This window comes from Anastrepha ludens, chromosome 6 (genome assembly GCF_028408465.1).
Source record: "Anastrepha ludens isolate Willacy chromosome 6, idAnaLude1.1, whole genome shotgun sequence".
NCBI classification, from domain to species: Eukaryota; Metazoa; Arthropoda; class Insecta; order Diptera; family Tephritidae; genus Anastrepha; species Anastrepha ludens.
Window position 1 is genome coordinate 34,144,136 of NC_071502.1, and position 20,132 is coordinate 34,164,267.

At 35.6% G+C, this 20,132-nt stretch overlaps 1 protein-coding gene across 1 annotated transcript; it reads right to left on the reverse strand.

Moving 5' to 3' along the window:
- Positions 1-5,925: 5,925 nt before the first annotated feature.
- Positions 5,926-20,045, reverse strand: LOC128866720 (cytochrome P450 9b2-like). Its single transcript, XM_054107660.1, has 4 exons — positions 19,724-20,045; positions 7,157-7,658; positions 6,454-7,090; positions 5,926-6,380 (listed from the first exon to the last, which is right to left on the reverse strand). The coding sequence occupies exons 1-4, from the start codon at positions 19,927-19,929 to the stop codon at positions 6,214-6,216; spliced, it is 1,512 nt and encodes a 503-aa protein (XP_053963635.1). The 5' UTR covers positions 19,930-20,045; the 3' UTR covers positions 5,926-6,213.
- Between the last annotated feature and the right edge of the window lie 87 nt (positions 20,046-20,132).

Here is a 20,132-nt window from a genome sequence, read left to right on the forward strand (position 1 = left end):
ATTATGGCACTCAGAACGTTTTGATACGATATGGTTGAAGCGGTTGTCCAGTATAGAACACACTATTGTTGTTAGTGGCTTTAAAAATTCATCTCAGCAAAAAATGAAATTAAACCGCGAACATCTTCGTGCGATTATTTTACACTCTTTTCGACGTGCGATTATTTTACGACTTTTCACTCACCGACGAATTTCGGGAACGTCGTCCAAAATCAGCTATTACTATTGTATATAGTGAGATTGGGCATCATCCTTGGGAATCAATATGATGAGCATCAATAAGATTTCATATGACCTTCTTCTTCTTGATTGGCGCGATAACCGCTTACGCGATTTTGGCCGTGTTGAACAAAGCGCGCCAGTTGTTTCTTTCTCTTGCTAAACGACGCCAGTTGGATACACCAAGTGAAACCAAGTCCTTCTCCACCTGATCTTTTCAACGCAGATCTCTTCCTCTGCTACCACCACCTGATACCGCATCGAATACCAGATCCGGAGCTTTTGTATCCATTCGGACGACATAACCCAGCCAACAAAGCCGTTGGCTCTTTATTCGCTACGCTATGTCTATGCCGTCGTAAAGCTCATACAGCTCATTGTTCCATCGCCTACGATATCCACCGGTACCAAGGTGCCAAGGTTCAAAAATCTTCCGCAGAATCTATCTCTCAAACACTCTAAGGAATGCCATATCGGATATTGTCATCATCCAAGCTTCTACGCGGGCATGATGCGATACTCTATAATACTCTTCTAAGACTCATAAGTTAGTTTTGTTCGTCAAGAGAGGACTTTACTGATGAGGTGCCGGCTCGTTAAATGATTATGCGCTGGGTGTGGTGCCGGCCACGTAAAAATCCGCCCAATTAAAACGTAAACCAAGCCTCGGATGAGAACTGCTTACACTCATGATGACCACTGCGAATGAACTAAGGTTTCACATGATCACCTTGTGGTAAAAAAGATGTGTTCGTGTCTGATTCCCCACAAGGTGCTTCCAAAATTGGTTTAAACGACTCTAAAATGGTATTGATCGTCATGGAGATTATTTTGAGAGATAATAAAACCATTTTCAAACATCAATGTAGATTATTCCATTCCTAAGTTAGATATACGTTAATGGTAATCCTCGTATAAGGTAACTTAACGAATGAACGGTGAAGGAAGTCCCCAGAAATCGCAGAAGAAGAAACATGTTTTTCAAAAGAAATTAGAAGAATATAAGCGTTAAGTACAAGCACATCCTACTATCGGGAGCTTTATCTATGTATAAGTATGCTACTACATTTTTAACACTGCTGAATTATCTTTGATATGCTTTGGGGCTATCAGTTAACTGACATGATGGAAAACAGGGTAATCTTATTGATGTGCTTTTTTTAACGATACGAACATAAGAATTTTCCAAAAAAAATTCTTAGCTTTTTCTAAGCAATAAACTCTCGGGCATAAATATTTTGTTTAACCCTCCGATGTTCGGTGCCTTATGATGCGGTAAGTGCATCATAAGGGTCTGCCCAGACCCATACAAATAATGTAAGAAATACGGTTTTAAAAATAATTTTATTTATTTATTTGAACGGATTAGTATTAATTACGAAGAGCTATTGGGTTTACAACTATATAGTTGCATGGAATGTTCATTAAGACATATGGGACGATTACATTTGCTGCAGTTATAACGAGTTTTACGTCGCTTTTTCGAAGAAGAAGCAGCACAATGGTAGCACGATGACCGTGTTGAAGTAACTTGAACATATGATTGTTGCTGAGCTGCATCTGATGTCGATGGACAAGATTCCGGTACCTAAAAGAAGCGAAATAATTTATTTTAAATTAATAAATATGAATACATGCATACACATATCTTTATACGCGGAGATATATGTAGGTGTGTATATAATTCATATTCACCTTGATATTGAAAAGATTCATTGCTTGTCTTATATGAGCAAACCTCCATACTAATGGGTTAGTCGCCCGTTTCGTCATATGTGGGATAACTAGCTGCCGTGCCAATTCATTGATAAATGAGCGCCTCTTATCACTCTGCTTTGCCGGATTCACCTCGTCATAGATGATGAATGAGGCCAAACCGGCAATATCAAGCATATTATAAAACATTGCCAGTGGCCAACGGTTTTTCGAGCGCTTGCACGAATAGCCAGTCAACATTTGATCCATTGTATCTACCCCCGCTTTAAATTTATTGTAGTCCAAAATTTGATCTGGCTTGAATCCTTTCAATGGATCGGTGCTTTGACGGTAATGGGCAGTGGATAACATAATTACTGGCTTTTTCGGCTTTGCCATATACGAGCACAGAGCGATATTATTATTGTGAAAACAAAATAAAGTGCTTTTAACATCACGCTTCGGGTTAAGCAATTCATGCGGAATGAAGGTCTTATTTTTTCTTACGGTACCGACGAAAGCCACTCTACGATCCATCAACATTTCTGCCAAGTTGTATGTTGAAAAAAAATTGTCAGCATAAACAGTCCTACCGCTGTCCATATAATTTTCCATCAATTTCATGACGACCCGTTCACCTTGATTCGTTTCTCGCTGGCCGCCTGGTGGTTTTCCGGTATAAATTATACCTTTCAAAGGGTAGTTTGAAACAGAGTCACAAATCCACCCCACTTTCATGCCATATTTTGCCGGCTTACTCGGAATATATTGGGTGAATCGAGTGTGCCCACGATATGGAAATAACTGTTCATCGACGGTTACATGACAATCCGGAGTGTATGCTTTCTCTAAATTGGCCATCAGCATGAGCCATACATCGTCCAGGGCAGCAGATTTGCTTTGCTTCAACTTCTCAGCACGAGTACCACTGTTATCGAAACGGATGAAAGTAGTTAAGCTCTTGAACCGATTCAATGACATAGTGGCCTTATAAATTGGCATATTGTAACTGGCCCACAATTCTTTCGCTGGCTGAGAATTCGAGTGGAATACACCAGCAATAAGTAGCATACCAAAAAAAAGCATACATTTCGTCTTCGTTAGTCATTACCCAAGAACGCTGTTTATTACTGGATGCTTTTCATTCCATAGACGAAACGCTTCAACGGCTTTTCTGTTGGTTTCCCGCACAATGATACTTACGATTTCAGGAGACAGCAATAGCTTGAAAAGAGCTTTATGACTCGGTGACGCTCCTCGTAGTGGCCCTTTACGTGTAAAAGTTGTAACATTGTGACAATGAGGCCTTCCAGGTGGTGGAGGATTTGAATGCCACATCTTACCATCTTTCGACCTGTATATAAGGCCCTGGGTAATAGATGTGCTGCATGATTCCATTGTGGTTGAAGCCTGAAGGGCGATAGCTTCTCTGTACAAATCCTCAATATCATCATGGTTTTCATCCAGAACAGCCTCTAACTCGATTTCCTGTTCTATATCTGATGCTTCACCGAAGTCATCTTCATCTGGAAAATATTCATCATCTTCTACGTCGCCACTTGTTTCAAATGGATCGGACTCCTGTCCCATAATTTCTTCAATTTGTGCCTGAAGTCGCTGACGTTCTTCCGGACTCACATTTGCTGCACTTAGCTTACGAAGCAAATGTGTCATCACATCAACTTCATCCATATTTACTTGTTCCATTTTATTTAAAAAAAACACTTCCCGCTAATTAAAAAACACGTGTTCACTTTAATTTTCAAATGTCAACTAAAAAATTATCTCTGCCGCTGCCTCCGCTAACAGTTTAGTTGTTTACACCTAACGGTTAGCCAATTTACATGAGAAGCTTATATGGGTCTGCACAGACCCATGTGAGCTTAATTAACGAAATTAGTTTAAATTATTATTTTTACAACAAATATAGCAAAAATCTTAATTTTGCTACTTCATTGAGTTTAGCACACTACATTTTAGGAAGTCATGGACTAAGAAGCCTCAGATAGTAAAAATAAAAGATTTACATACATTTAAAGATCGAATGGGTCTGGCCAGACCCATATGAACATCGGAGGGTTAAGCGTACGGGAAAACAAAAAGCAACTCCAGCTAAAACCTCAAAACTGCCAGTTCACATACTTTACTATAGTGCTAAGTATGTATGTATGTAAGTAAAACCCTAAAGGGGGGAAATGAAAGTAAAACAGAAAGTGGCGCCAAAGTGTCCGATTCCAACCCATTCATACCCACACTCGTTTCACGTGTAGATACTATTTAGAACATTTTATGGACTATAGAAAATGTTAACCATTTGCGTTTTGAAAGGAAAATACGAAAAATGTATAGCTAGCGAATAAATACTTTATGTAACTTGAGTAAATATTTGTCTGCAACTGAAGTGACTATCGCGTCTATCAAACCTAAGTGCCAGACAGATAAAGGCGGAGATGGCATGAAAGCGATTGGCAAGAATTCAATGGTCAATACTGCCAAACTTGACGCAGCGGGGGAGTGTAAGCTGTGAAAATATATGCGAATACTTAAATAAATATAAGCATGTATGTATGTATATATAAATATATGTCCTTATGAATATGCAACACATAACAGCTCAAAATATGGATACGTAAATATATTTTTATGAATCATTTGGCTGCTCAGTTTGAAATGTGACTTACTACACTTTGCCTTACTAAAATTAGAAGTTCAGCCTCTAAAACATTATAAATTATGCCCGTAGGTTAGCCCAGAAATTAAAATTGAAACTGGCTACAGTAGCACTGAAACTTTTTTTTATACAAATCAGTAATTTATACAAAGAAAGTCAGTATTTGCAAGTAAATTTTTATTAGTAAGTCAACGAAAACATTTCAAAAAGTTATTACTTGGTCTCATTGGCCCTATTAAAAAAAAAAACATTACGAAATAGAACATGGTACCTACGACAAGACGCAATGACTCCTATTCTATGCGCTTTGTGGGGATCTGGGCGATGATAACAGGCGATGGGGCAGCACCTGCAATGCTAGATCTTCTGGACGCTTACGAGAACGAATGCTGCTAGCGATAGAGCTATCAGCCACATAGATGGGGATCCTATTAAAATCACGCGTGAAAAGTACAAAAAGGGAGCGGATAGAATTCAGCAGACGTATGCGGACGTTTTGATTTGCTTATAATCGTCCCGAGAACTATTCATCTTCTTCTTGATTAATAGGTCAACTCAAGTCCTTCTCTACCACATCCTTCGACTGTTACCACCATGGGCAGTGGAACGTTTGCATCCATTCGGGCGAAATGACCAAGACCTGTACTACCACCTTGATCAAAAAGTTCCGAAATTCCGAGTAAAAAAATTGGCTAAAGGCTCCTAGATTCGGGATACCGGTATTGAGTCTTTTATTGTACGCATATTATTTTAACGAATGAAGATAGCTGCTGTCAACGTGACCAGTAGATCGGCTTAGGGTATGTCTATGTCGCCGTAAAGCTCATACAGCTCACTGTTCCAAAAATCTTCCGCACATCCTTTCTCTCGAATACTTCAAAGGACGCTTCATCATATACCTATTATGAACGTCCAAGCTTCTGCACCATACAATAGATCGGACATGAAGAGAGACTTGAACACAAAGAGTGAGTTTTGTTCGTCAAGAGGGGAATTTGCCACTCAATTGCCTGCTTAGTCCAAAGTACCATTTATTGGCAAGAGAAACTTTCCATTGAGCATCAGGCTGACATTATTATCGGTATTAACGCTGATTTCTAAACAAACGAAGTATCTTCTACGTCAAAACTATCCCTTCGCACAGTGATGATACGCGAGGGCGCTGACTTTTGATGTCCGTCTTACCCCTTTTCGCTTCGCTTTATTATCCAGCTTCGAAAGAACAGAATCTGAGTTAATAAATTGTCAATAAATGGGGCAACAGCTTTGACCATAAGTTACGGGTTGGAAATCATATTTCTAAATCAATCAACTACAAGCAAATAATCAAAGAGACAAACTTTCACATTTATGAATATATAAGATTTTATTGTAGTTTTTGTAAATCAAACAAGTGTATATGTATGTGTGTATAATTGGCACGTACATCCTTTCCCCTCCAATTTTATGTGCGTCTTGATGTTGGCCCACAAAAAAAAAACGAATGGGAAACCAAAAAATGTAAATACCGATGGCATTTATAGTTGAGTATTGTGAATATCTTTAGACGTGCTTTACATTGATTGGATGTTAATAACAGATATAACAGATGCATTTATATATATTTCATAAAAAACACTTTTCCAAAACTAGTTTCGTGGCACTAAGCGCACCCAGAATCCTCCAATAGGGTTCACTTGGAACCCGCGTCCGTCATCCATAATGTTTTCAACCGTATTTGGGGAACGCTCGAACTTGAAGTCCAAAATCATGTAGTACAGCATGGCCTTTGCTTGCATGAGTGCGTATCGATTACCTAATTCGTAGACGCAATTAAAATATTATATGAATTTGTATAGAGAAAAAATCGATAAATCTGCGTTACCCACCTATGCACATACGAGGCCCCACACCGAAAGGCAAATATGTAAACGGTTTTATACTATCTTTGTTTACATCACTGAAACGTTCAGGATTAAATAAGTCGGGGTCTTCAAAGTATCTTTCGTCATTATGCATTCCAACAATGGGAAACCAGATATAATCGCCGGCCTTAAATTTAAATATCAGATTTCCATCGTTGTCCGTGAGATCATAATCCTTCGAACATAAACGATCTAGCATTCCGGCAAGGCTCCATTTGCGTAATGCTTCCGATGTCACCATATCCATATATTTCATTTTCATCACAGCCTCATAGGTTAAAGGGTTTCCATTGAGTTCCGCACGTACTTCCATCGCCTCTTCGTACAAACGCTGCTGCACATCAGGATTTTCCATCAGTTCATGGCATATCACCGACGTGAAGTTCGCATTGTTTTCAAATGCAGCGAAAAAGAAAATGAAGCACTGCGCTACAATGTCATCGTCGGACCAGTTTTGATCAGACTCCTGTTTAGCTTCGATCATTAGTTGGATCATATCCGGCCTGTGAATTTTATGTTCTTGGCGATATTTCATTGTGTCTATAACGAGTCGTTTGAAGTAATCGGTTTTGTCTTTGTCGAATACCTTATAACCTAAAAGCTGAAATGTTTTTAAGTAAAATTTACCAAAAATATTATAGTTTATTTTAGTTCATGTAAATCATACTTTTTGAATTATCGGCATAGTAGTAGAGATAAAGAACTTGATCATTTGCGTGCCGCGGAAATTAGAGACCGATTGGCCAATCGAGTAAAACTCGTTATTCGGATCCACATAGGAATTGACCTTGAGTCCAAATGCAGTTGAAGCGATGATATCATTCGACAGACGTGTGAACCATCCTTTGAGTTCAATATCATGACTTTTGCCACCTTTAGTTTTCTCGTGTAGCCGTTCCAAGCTCTCATTGAAACACTCATTCATCAAAGTAAACATGGCGCGCATCTTGGCGGCGGTGAAAATTGGCGACAGAGTGTTGCGCATATTTTTCCAACGTTGATCTTTCATTACAGTCAACATGCCATTTATGAGAGGGTCATCATCAGCAGTAAAAAAGGGGGTGTGGTTTACGAAGTAGTCAAAATCCTTAACAGTAATTTTTTTAATATACTCTGGATTCTGTACCACGAACGTAGGCGACCGGAAATTATAGAAACCCACGATATCACTAAAATACAAACAACAAACATAAATCAAAATTAGCGAAGATTAATTAAACAATAACTGTAAAATTTAAATATATTTATAAATATATTGGATGTCACCAACAGCTGCACCTGCAGAAAACTAAATTTGTCCTTCAGGACAAGTGCTTCTTGGTCCTAGTGAGAAATGTTCTGCAAATCGTATGACTTGCAAACTCTGTTTAGGTATGTTTTTGTAATGAAAATAATACTTTTTCAAATGGAAACTGTTACCGTATTTTTTTACCTATTCGTTAAGAAATCTCCGCAATAGGTTTCCCAAGTCACACTGAATTCAAATCCTATGATTTGCTGAATATTCCTAAGTATAAAAGATAGCATACTCCCTTATTCTAAACACATAAATACGGGGCGAAGTATGAGTGAAATCGGCAAAGTGTTGTAGTACAATGTGGCGCAAAATGAATCATCCAATTTTGTTTTTCAATAATTGTTTACTAAATAAAATAAAAAGATCTTGAGTGATGGCAAACTTTAATTCACTTTTGCGCGCTCTGTTGCTGGCATCTTCGTATACTGCAGGTGCAGGAAGGATCAACTGTTTATCATATCTATAGTGAGTATCGAACCAGAGAACCACTGAATAATAGTCAGGCACAACCCACTCGATAATGAAACATATTTAAGAGTTATCAATAGATCTATGTATTTTAACCGGTAAACAGAATTACTTGTCTAACGGCTTATACCACAGCATGGGGTGAGTTAACAAATTTGATGATTTTTAGGACATTCACAGAGGAGCTATCGTCAATCTACAACTTTAGAACTACATAATTTTTCTGAAATCTGCCGTTATCTGGGCGATATGGAAAATAATGCATACTTGCTTAATTAAATGGCTAACTTTTCCATGGCGTCGACGTACTATAAATGAAAGATAATAGTAATTATCGGTCGTTGTCCAAATCTAAAAGCATAATTTGATTACCAAAGTTTGTCACACTTATCAGCTTGCTATCTCTCTGCTCATAAAACTGGCCTAACTCACTATTTTTCAAACAAATTTATTCGTTTGCAGCCAAGATAAGGTGCGTTTCATAATCATAAGACACCCCTAATTTTTCAAAATATTTTAATTTAGAAATTTCAGAGGAAAATAAAAATTTTACACATCGATTAAGGTAACAAAAGTTATCTGCTACATTACAGAATTTAGAACTTTTTTTCAATACATAAAGAAAATGTTTAACAAAAACGTGGAAAATTAAAGTGATCGTTTAACAAAAGTTTCCATTTTTTTTTTTGTCGTCTGGAATATTTTAGTATTCTATGGAAGTACCATTTGCTTTAGCGAGACAAAATAACTTTTTTTCAACGATTCTACTAACTTTTTATGTAAATTTACATCTAGAGAAGCCCATTCTGCCTTAATTGCCGCTTTAAGCTCGTTGGTGTTGTCAAATTGGCGATTGTTGGCGTAAACTCTTCTGACTAATATACCTAAATGTTTTCTATTGGGTTTAGATCCGGAGAACACGCCGACCAGTCCATAGTTTCTATGGAACAATCGGTCAAGTACTGCCTTGATTCCTTGCTTATGTGGATTCGGGCGTTGTCTTGCTGAAAAACGAAGGGCCCTTCCCGATTATCCTGAATAAAAGGAAGGATACTATTTTCCAAAATGTGTTTGTAGTCCCCACTATTCATTCGCCATGATGTAAACTGAATATTAAGAGTTGCTTTCGATGTAAATGCATCCCAAACCATAACAGAACCTACAACGAAATTGCGCTTGGAAAATTAGAGGAAGCTCTTGCGAAAATCTCCCCAATAATTTAAAAAATCATCAGATCCATCAAGGTTCCATTTTTTCACCCGAAAAAATAACCTTTTCAAAAAATAATATGAAATTGGACAACATTAAAAATATTCCTTCCAAATATCTCACTGTGTCCCAGTTGGTGTCTAAGTGTCTAGGCAAACTGAAGACGCGCCAGCTTGTGCCGTGGCAAAAGATGGGTCCTTTTTTTATTTTCGATAATTTTAAATGATTGCATCTCTGTAATGTTCGCCAAACTTTTGTTTTTAAAACCTTATTTTGAGCAACAGCGGCCAAGTTGGCGCAAGACTTAGTCAAGTTAGAAGCTTTTCCTATTATTGCTCGCTGTTCTCAACTTGATAGTGATAATTTTCTAACACAACACTTCTGCCTGTTTTTTTTGCAATTAATTTGATAGACAAGGCTGAATTCTTGTAGGCGAAATTTCTACACGCTCCTCTTGTAATAATATTGTACCCCTCCGTTTTAGGTTAAATTGAACAAAATTATAATTAAAGTCATCCAAAACAGGAATCTGCACTTTCTATCTCTTCAGAAGCTTATTTTCGACTAGTGTCTTACCATTATTAAACGTCAAGAAGACTAGCAAAAGTGCAGCTTCTTGGAAAACGACGGTTAAAATGAAACCAAATAAAAGCTACTCCGGAAAGTAAAAGCGAGCTTATGGTAGTTCAAAAATTGTATACCAAAGGTGTCTTATGATTATGAAACGCACCTTACGATTACTTATGCCTGTTGCTTCATCTATTCGCCACTTTTTATCGTTTGGATATCCGAAAAATTATGAATGATAATTTTATAAATACACGTATTGAATTTGCAATACACAAAAAAAATATTATTGAATCTAATATTTTAGATATTTTTAATGAGTTAAAATTGCGGAAATTTTCAAAATCTGTTCATACTGTAGCCAGCGGGTTCCAATTACCACCTGCATTACCATAGAATTTCCACCACGTCTACCGAAAAATGGGCGCAATGCGCGCAACGTTTGCGTTAATGAACACTCATTTTGATAATAAAGTTTTATCATTTGAACCTGCTGTTCAATCGTGTAACTTGCCATGATGATTTGGCATAAACAACTGAATAATAAACAAAAGATTTGACAGATGTCACCAAAACAAAATGGCTGACACAGGGCGCCAAAATCGACCCGCGCCAATTGAAAAACCCTTTAGTAACTCAAGGGTTTCTGATAATTCACTGCAGATATTACTCCATCTAATGGTATTTTGCAGCTCAGAGGCGTTCAGTTAGCTTACGTTACTTGCGCATTGAGGCTGTGAAATGGTTCGTTTTTAAGCATTCCTTCGAAAAATTCTTAGTTCTAACAAAATGGGAAAGCAGAAAGGTTTAATACATCGCAAAAGGAACAAATCGATCTCTTGAACTCAGAGTGACTTTCGAATCGCCAAATGATCAAAAGATTGGTCGAGGTCCAGACGGAGGAGATCTTAATGTGAAGCAAGGTGGCTCCTCTGGTAAGGCAGAATTGTGATGGCTTTGACACCGAAGGAAAGCCGCAAAATGCTTAGGATTGCATCAAATTCCGATCTTCCTACAGCAAAAATAAAGGAAATGGCAAATACTGCAACCAGCAAATCCACCGTTTGAAGGACTATTCTAAAAGCGTCACATCAGAACCATGAAAAATTACAAAAACACACCTTTGAATAAGTTTTGCAAAGAACCCAGATTCAATTTTGCAGGGGTCCACATGGCTTGGAATTCTGTTACGAACAACGGTCCCGGTGAATGGAGAAAATGAGTATTTACTGACGAAAAGAGTTCAATCTTAATGGGCCGTATGGATGCAACTGACTATTTCCATGGCTTAAGAAAAAAAAGAAAGGTACTTGAGACGACATCACAGCCGTGAAGGTAGTTTTATGGTATGGGGAGCAATATTATGGCGCGTTCGAATTGAAAATTAAAGACTACGAAATGACGTGAAACAGCAATAAAGCCCTGTTGAAAGCATCTTTTCCCACGATGCGTCAAATATTTAGACCTATTCATTGGATCTTACAACAAGATGCATCTGTACACACTTTAAGTGTGGTCAAAACTTGGATTGCGTCTCAAAACATTGAAACTTTCGCATGGCTACCCCATATGAACATTATTGAAAATCTATGAGGATGGTTTGCTCATAAGGCTTATGGGAATGGGCAACAATTTTAAGAGAAAGTGCTTTAATTCGATTCATTAAAACGGACTAGTCTAGTGGTTTCATTAGACTATCTGGAGAATTCCTAAACGAATTTACGACGTAATTCATAAATAAGGTGACAGCACAAACTATTAAGCTTTAAATAATAAATATAAAAAGACAAAATTTTTTAAATTCGTTATTATTTTTCCTTATTTGGTTAGTGCCTCTATACAAGTGAACCAATAAATCAAGCACAATATTACAGCTGCTGAATATTTGTTGCTGCGAAATACCGTTAGATGGAATAATATTTTGATGTATGTTTATTTTCAAACAAAGTACAGTCTTCACTTGAATTATCAGCAATCCTGTTGTGTTACTAGATCAAGTACGATTGCGTTATTGAATGGACTAGCCTGTTATTTTTTGTTTGCGGATGACCGGTGACTAAAACACTCCGCCTCGTTTGGAACCCTCGCTCACTCTGGAACCGCTTTCGCAATACTTCTACTACTAGTCTTGTTTAAGTCTGCAGAAAAACCAGTTAATTGCAAGTTATACTTATACATTAATATCCATATACATATGTACAGTGAAGTCGCGATAACTAGCAATTTCGATAAGTACAAAAAGGCGATAATTCGTAACAAAGGTCGGTGCATTGGATAACTCGTACAAAATATAAAAGGCTTTTTCTGTTCTCCATTGCACCGCTCGCTATCTCTATGCTCGATTAACTTAACAAAAATTTTGCATGCGAAAGCAACAACAACGTTATCGAGTAAGATTCGCCGCTAGCGAGTATGGCTATACTTCATTATGCTGAAAACAGTGAACACCGTAAACGCAATCCCGACTCAGCTGTTCCAATCAAACTAATGAGAACCCCATGTAAATGATAAGTTCCTTCCTTCCGTATCGTCGTACCGTAGATTTTATTTCACGATTGTTAAAAAAATTCCGTAATACCAACCCAGCTGATTGCTCTCTCACCACACAGTGTTGTCAAACAGTACATTTCGAAATTATTTACAAAATAAACTTAGAAAAATGATAATTTTTGTTAAAATAGCTCAAAAATACTGTTGAATAATGTCAATTATAGATAAATGAACTATTTGCATTTGTTGGTTTTTGGCTTTGGTTTATTAAACAATGAAAAATTGTAAGCAAAGTGTGTAAGCAAAAATATCAATGGCAACATTGTGTAGATACAACCAAACACATACACACACAAATCGATGTATTGTGTAAATATGTAATTAAAAGAACGCAGTTGTTCTCGGGGGTGAGTTTTTGGGCACGGTAAGGGACTGCGGTAAGGGATTCCGTACGGGCTTCCCTGTTTTCAGCATTAGACTAGGATAACTCACTGTCGTACAAACACATGTAATTTAAGTCAGCTCTATTCTCGCGTTGCCAATATATTTTCATTTTTACCAGTTGCTTCATCTATTCGCTACTTGCCAACGCTTGGCGAAAAGAAGAAGCCCAATGTGAGTCATTCGTGTCTGAGAGAATTGCTCTATAACTCGTATTCCTTATTCATATTGATCTATAAATCACAATTGACGAAATATTATAGCAAAAAATTGGAAATCTCAAATCACTTTTTGCCGTTACTTTTGCTTTTGGTTTTGTTAATGTGGTTTTTAATGCTGGCCACAAACGAAAAACAAATTGCAGCAATCAGTTGAAACTAATTTTGCCACACATGTTTGTTGACGAGTGTAGTTTCACGCTGTTCGTTGCTGAGTGAACATGGAATTCGAAAAACAAAAAAATTATTGCCATGCATCGTATTTATTTATGCTTAAATGAAGGGGGGAGAGGAAGACTTTTTTCACACTTTCTTTAATAGCGTTTTTGTCTACTTCTTTATATTTCTCAGATAAAAGTTTTTCTAAATAAAATTTCTTAATTTTACATCTCTATCTTGTATTCATCGCTCTTATTTTTCCGTAATGAAGGTTAGCTTTTGAGCAAATACGAGTATATGAGTTCCTCAATAAATGCTTTTCTGAAGTGACCCTTTGTTCTTATGTGCACACTTCGAAAGTTCAAAAGAAAAGAGAAAAGTCGTCAACTATGCCGCACACACGCAATCGACTTCAACCGATCATAAAATTTCTACCGATTGTTTCGATTTCTTTTTCGTCTGTGGGCTGCATAAGAAGTCTCATAACATTGTACTTTTTGATTTTCAAAAATAAATAACTCGCTGTACTGTATTATTATTGTCATTGTGGTGCTTTGTATTACAACTTATTGCGATTTCACTGTAAGAGTGTATGTAACTAGGCAAATATTTTTATCTTACGTGCAATTAATACTAATGCAAACAAATCAAGAGCAAATATCCATACAGATACGTACAAATATAAATGTTTATGCGTACTAGTAAGAATGCATACACACATACACACATGCATATGCACTACACATAAGTGCATTAGCTTTATGATTAGATACGTTGCATTATCTGTGCACTATCGTATATGTATGTACGTACGTATGTAGAATATCAAATTAGGCGCTACTCTATATCTTTTCAATTGCATTATGTGACTCTTCAATATGTTTTCATAAAAATAGATTCATGAATCATTGTCCAGGTTCTAAAGATCGACTATAAAACAGTTTAAACCAACTGCGCAAAATTTTACCCTCTCAAAATTATAGATTTTTTTATTGAAAATGTTTTCAATTTGCTTCTTATTATACTTAATTCTACAAATAAATAAATTTTCAGAAAAATTCATTTCAATGTCCAAAATACTTGATTCACTTGACATTGAAGTGACTCAAATAGAAAAAAACATATATATAAGTAGGTAAAAAAAATCCAGAAACATTTACGAAAAAGCAATAAGGCCACAATGTCAAGTTTAAACTTCACATGGAATAAATTTTTTTAAAGAAGGAAATAAAATTAGGTGTGAAATGGAAAAAGTTTCAATCAGTCCGCCGAGATGTCCAAAGTTATGCGACGCAGGTAAGGGAATACTGTACGTATGTTTCAGAATTTTGACAAATTACAACTGCAATTTATAAAGAAAAATTGTAAGCTCCCAAACGTATGCTATTTCTTTAGAAACAGGCATCAAGTGTGGTCACATTTACACACATTTGCATTACACTTAAATTATATCCAAAAATCAGTCTTTGCATATGAAGCCTTGAAGCTCCTACGCCTCTTAACAAAATGTTTTATAAATTAAAATTTTCAGGGCTAAGATTTAAGTCAAATACCTGTAGGTTTGGTTTGCAGTTTAAAATGGGACGAAAAGGTGTTAGAAAAAAGCGAAATATTTCTAAATTGTATTAGCAGTGTTAAGCAAAAAAAGTGGAAAAACAGTACGGACAGAATAAATAAAAAAACTGGACCATAGCGTAGCTCAAAGTTATTTTAAGGATGGCATAGAAGAATTTAAAATGTCATGGATTTTTAAAGCCAAAAATAGTTACGTTATGCTTAATGGCCTTAGAATAAACACTGCAATTATTCATGAATTCTTACCAGGGATGACAACTTTTAACTTCATATCAAAAAATTTCTAAAAAATTTGGTTTTTTGGTAGATTTTTCTTCAACAATTAAATTAAATACATATTACACTTTCTATTATAATAATGAATTAAGATAATAAACAACAATAGACATGCAATAAAACATTTCAAAAGTTCGCGTAATACTGTTTTTTAATTGCTAAATGTAAAGAAGATTAAAGCCTCTGAAAATATTTCATTTGAGACTAAATTAAAATTTTACGTATTGGAAAGCAATGACAGTTAAATCTTCAATAATATTGATCACTGCATATACTGACGAATCTGTAAATTATGCACACTTATCTTATGATTACTTAAATGGTTTTTGAGATCGGATATATTTTTTTAAATTGATGTTTTTTTATATTGAGCTAAGAAATCCAGAAAATCAAATTTTTTAGCAAATTACTTTATAAAACTGCAAACTCTCTGCAGCTACCGCAGTTTGTCAAATGTTTCAGAATTTTTAGCTACTGAATGATACCATTTTTTCTTTTATTTTTCATAAAAAGTGGACGTGATTGACAACTAATTTCGCCCATCTAAATCCAATACACTCTGATATGCGCAACTGCAAACAAAAATAAACAACCAAGAGTACATACATATGTATATAAATCATGAATAATAAAATCAACAATGCCCAAAATTGATTTCCACATTTAACAACTGCGGCAACTCTTACTCATAAATTTTGACATTTCATAAATAAAATCAGTTTTTTCGTGATTTCTTCATTTTTCGACGATTTTTTTTGAGACCGTAAGTTACATATTATTGTCGCATAAAAAACCTCGAATATTAAGTGTATTTGTATGGTGTGGATGCAGTGAAAGTGCTGAAAATTCTATTTAAAAATTTGAAACGGCGAACGTCAAAACAAAGTGCACAGTGTTCAACTGCCGACAAAAACATAAATTTATTTCTAATGTGTAATATATTACTCTGTTTTAACATTTAATTTAAATAAACAAAGTTAAATAAAATATTAAATATAAAACATTTGGTTCAGCATGACCTCAAATAAAAGAACATTGTTAAATTTGAATCCGAAGTGGAGTGTAACTTTTTTATGCAAATATGTAGACGGAGAATCACAATGCCTTGTATGTGAAAAACGTGTGGTGTGTAAGGTTTTTAACATAAAGAGACATTATGAGGTGCAAAAGAGTGAATATAATGAATGTGTAGGAGAAGAAAGGAAAAGTATATAAGTTAAACTACCCGGTCGTGGTGGTTCATAAAAAAAATTGTTACGGACGAGACAGGTCTTTATTGGTTGATAATCTCTTTACAACTGAACTTAAAAATATTTTAATTCTAATAATAAGACTAAAAGCTAAGCCCGTGTGCTTACAACGTGACCAGTACTTTGCTGAGTAGGCGTTTCCCACGGGAACGCCAATCGCTGCTCTGGTATTTCCTCAAAAGCGTTGCGCGTGTGGAGTGTTGGGTTACCATGACTTTTTGGTTGAGGTGTGTGAAGTATTGCGTTAGCTTATACAAATCCTTAAGTCTAAACGAAGAGCCCGATTCGATAGCGGTAAGCCATTTGCCAAATTACAGAAGGTCGGAAAAATTCAAATTATTAAAATTTTTTTTAATTTCTTAGGAAAGCGAAGATTACGTTGTAGATGCAAAGCGTGCAACTTATGAAATCGCGTTAAACCTTGTTCGTGAGAATCGTGCATTTTCGGATGGCGAATTGGTGAAGTCTTGTATATTTAAAGCAGTAGGAATTTTGTCCCGAGTAGATGAAATGGCGGAAATTACAGAATCGCAGTTAAAAGAGCATATAAAATCATTCATTCGATTTCATTGGCAATTGACAAAAGTACAGATATATCCGACATAGCCCAATTAGCGATTTTTATCCGCTCACCTAAATATATGTGAAGAACTTTTGGACATTATTCCAATGAAAGGGACGACTAAAGGTGAAGATTTATTTCAATGTGTTAATGAATGTACTGAACGCATGGGTGTATCATGGCAAAAAGTGGTTTGCGTTGCCACCGATGTTGCGAAATCCATGAGCGGATGCAAACAAATTTCTCTAATAATTTTTGTGTACTTTGTCATACTGTGCGCATTGCCATATGCGTGTGAATCGAATTTCAGAGCAACTAAGTACTCACCAAGAATACCCACTCTGCTAAGATAATTTTCCTAATGCTTTTTGAAAAAATTCTCTATTTTTTTAATGGAAACATGTTTTCCCACCAACGTCAGGTAACTAAATTGTCCTTTTTAACAACATAAAATGTATAACATACATTGTTTAATAAAACATGGCTGGTTGAGATTACTGTTAGCTGTTGTGACCAGAATTCTTAAAAAAAAATGTACTAACATAAAAACATACGATATACGTACATACTTATAAGTAAACGAAGACAATTTTTTCATTCAAAAAAATATACTCCGATTTGTCAGTACAAATTTTTCTCCGCATAGTTTAGCGACTATGAAACTTTGACATGCGAATGTTCAAACTTCTTGATTACAAAAATTATAAAAGTAAATAAAATAGAAATTTGCAAAGATGATGTTAATATTCAAAGAAGCGTTTCCAATAAAAAAAAACCAAAAGCATTTTATTATTTAATATGAACGATCTAGCAAATCCCAACACTTCAAAATCCCCTAACATGGAATGAAGTCCCCTTATCTGGTAACTTTGCTATTGGCAAAGCTTCACTCTCTTTTTTACAAACATATATGCGTTGCTCAGAACTGATTAATATACGTACATGCCTATTGCTTACCCTTCTGATGTAAGTTTGTCGCCCCCTCATCTAGCACTTTGCTAGCACGCTCTGCTGCGAGCGTGCCACTCTGCTGCCCGTCCCTATTCTAAATGGTGTAAATGATTTTCATTGGAAAAAATTAATCAATTTTATTACTGGTGCTTTAAAGTACAGACAATTTATTATACTCGTAGAGGAAAAGTTTTGTAAATAAATATTATATCTACCTCATTTTCCGGCAGACGACTTTTAAAGGCATTGTAAATAGTTTCGTAGGAGATTTTGTGAAATATAAATTAATTTATTTATCTATTTATCTATAGGAATATCTAATGAGCAGACCTATTACTAAATCACTGTCAAAATTTAAAAAAAGTGATTCTCTTAGTAAAACTGTTACCAAACTATTGATTGCTTACACGGCAAAACATAATATATTGAGCAGCAAATAATTCACAGTGAGTGATTCATCTATGAACAGTCAAAATCTTCACTTAAGTTAAAGAATTAGTATTAAACGTTACAAAAACATCAGCTTATCGCTCTGTGAAAGAACATTTGGGTGCATTGTCAAGCTTATCGTATTTGTTGCCGCTGGTACTTTCATGCATCGGGTTTTTGAATCAAAATCGTATTTCAGCTCTCATCCACTCTCTTAACTCGCTTTACTTGCCATTGTGGAATTCTTGCAGTTATCAGATCTTTCACAAATACACAATTGTCGATAAAAGCGGAAGGCATCCAATAAGATTGTACAAAATCTTGTACGACAACCTGTCCGATGAACTAAAGTACTTCTTCGATATGCTTTCAGACCTAGCAAATCGCTCTCTTATTGAAAGGAAATGGGACTATTTTGGTCAGTATAAAGTGGTCAGTCTAGGCAAAAAAAAAATTTTCTTTTAGTTTTAAAATGTTCTGTTTTTTGTAGTTTAAATAAATATATGGATTATTTATGGCTTTGCGCAGTTTTTTTACAAAACGCATGCGTGATTTTTTTGTATGGAGAAAACCTGTAAAAAAAAAGGAAAAACCTGTGAAATTATAAAAAATCAACGAGATTTTTTAGAACTTCAAACTGCACCCTATACTAAATTGAATGGGCTATAAAACTGCGTGCCTAAATTTTTTCTAAAACTTCTGAATAAAAAATTAACATTTCGGTGAAACATCTTTTATAAATTTTATATGTAAATTGTTCTAAAATTTAGATTTTTTTCATTACTATGTTTGTTTTTAGATTTTCATGATCGACAATGCGCTGACTGTTATAAAGAGAAATAATGAACATTCATAAAAAGTAGAAAAATAGTCAAAACTGTTCAAAATGTTGAAGTGCTAACGTTTTTCACTGGTTGTACTTAATTTACGCATCAGTTAATTGCTGATGGTTGCAAATTGAAAACACTCAAGTTTTGTACCACCTCAAGTTGTGTTTGCTATTGTCAAAGGCGGGGCAACTGCTATTAAGCTATTGAAAAGACGGTTTTCATAAATTTTTTTTGCAGTTGACATTTAATTAGAATTTGGAGTGGAATATTTTTCTTATAAGTTCTTCAAAACTGCCCTAAGAAAATCCAAAAATACTAATATGTCACACGTTTTAGAATACCCTAACATAAATTCACATGTTTTAATGCTCGCATTTACACACAAAGTCGACGACCATGACCACTCAAGCCTGATGCAAAAATCTCGATGCGATTTATTGAACAATGCATACCAGTTTGCATGTATCAGTATATTCCCTGCGTTGTAAACTTTATCATGCAGTTAAACTTACTGATCTCTGTTTCGTTTATAAAATTTCAGCAAAGTCTTGTTGAAGCATTCCTTGTTTAATACCACAGCCCCCGAGTTGCCCACTAGTGGATATGGCTTTTCGTATGGAATTCCACGCTCCTTAAATATATTGTATTTTAGTGTGGCCCATCTGTAGAATATATAGCCGAGTAGCAAGGACACCAGTCCTAGTTCGATAAACACCATGATGCTGGTCAAGTATCCTTTATGAGTGGAATAGTTGTTATTTAGCTCAAGTAAATCCTTTATTTCACAACCGTTCACATGGAAAGCTTAAATGCGACTGAATACTTTTTTTGTTAAGTATCACAAAGTATTTCATTAAATATATTGTACACTCTGTCCAACAATGATAGAAAGACACTATGACTGTAGGACTGGGCACTATA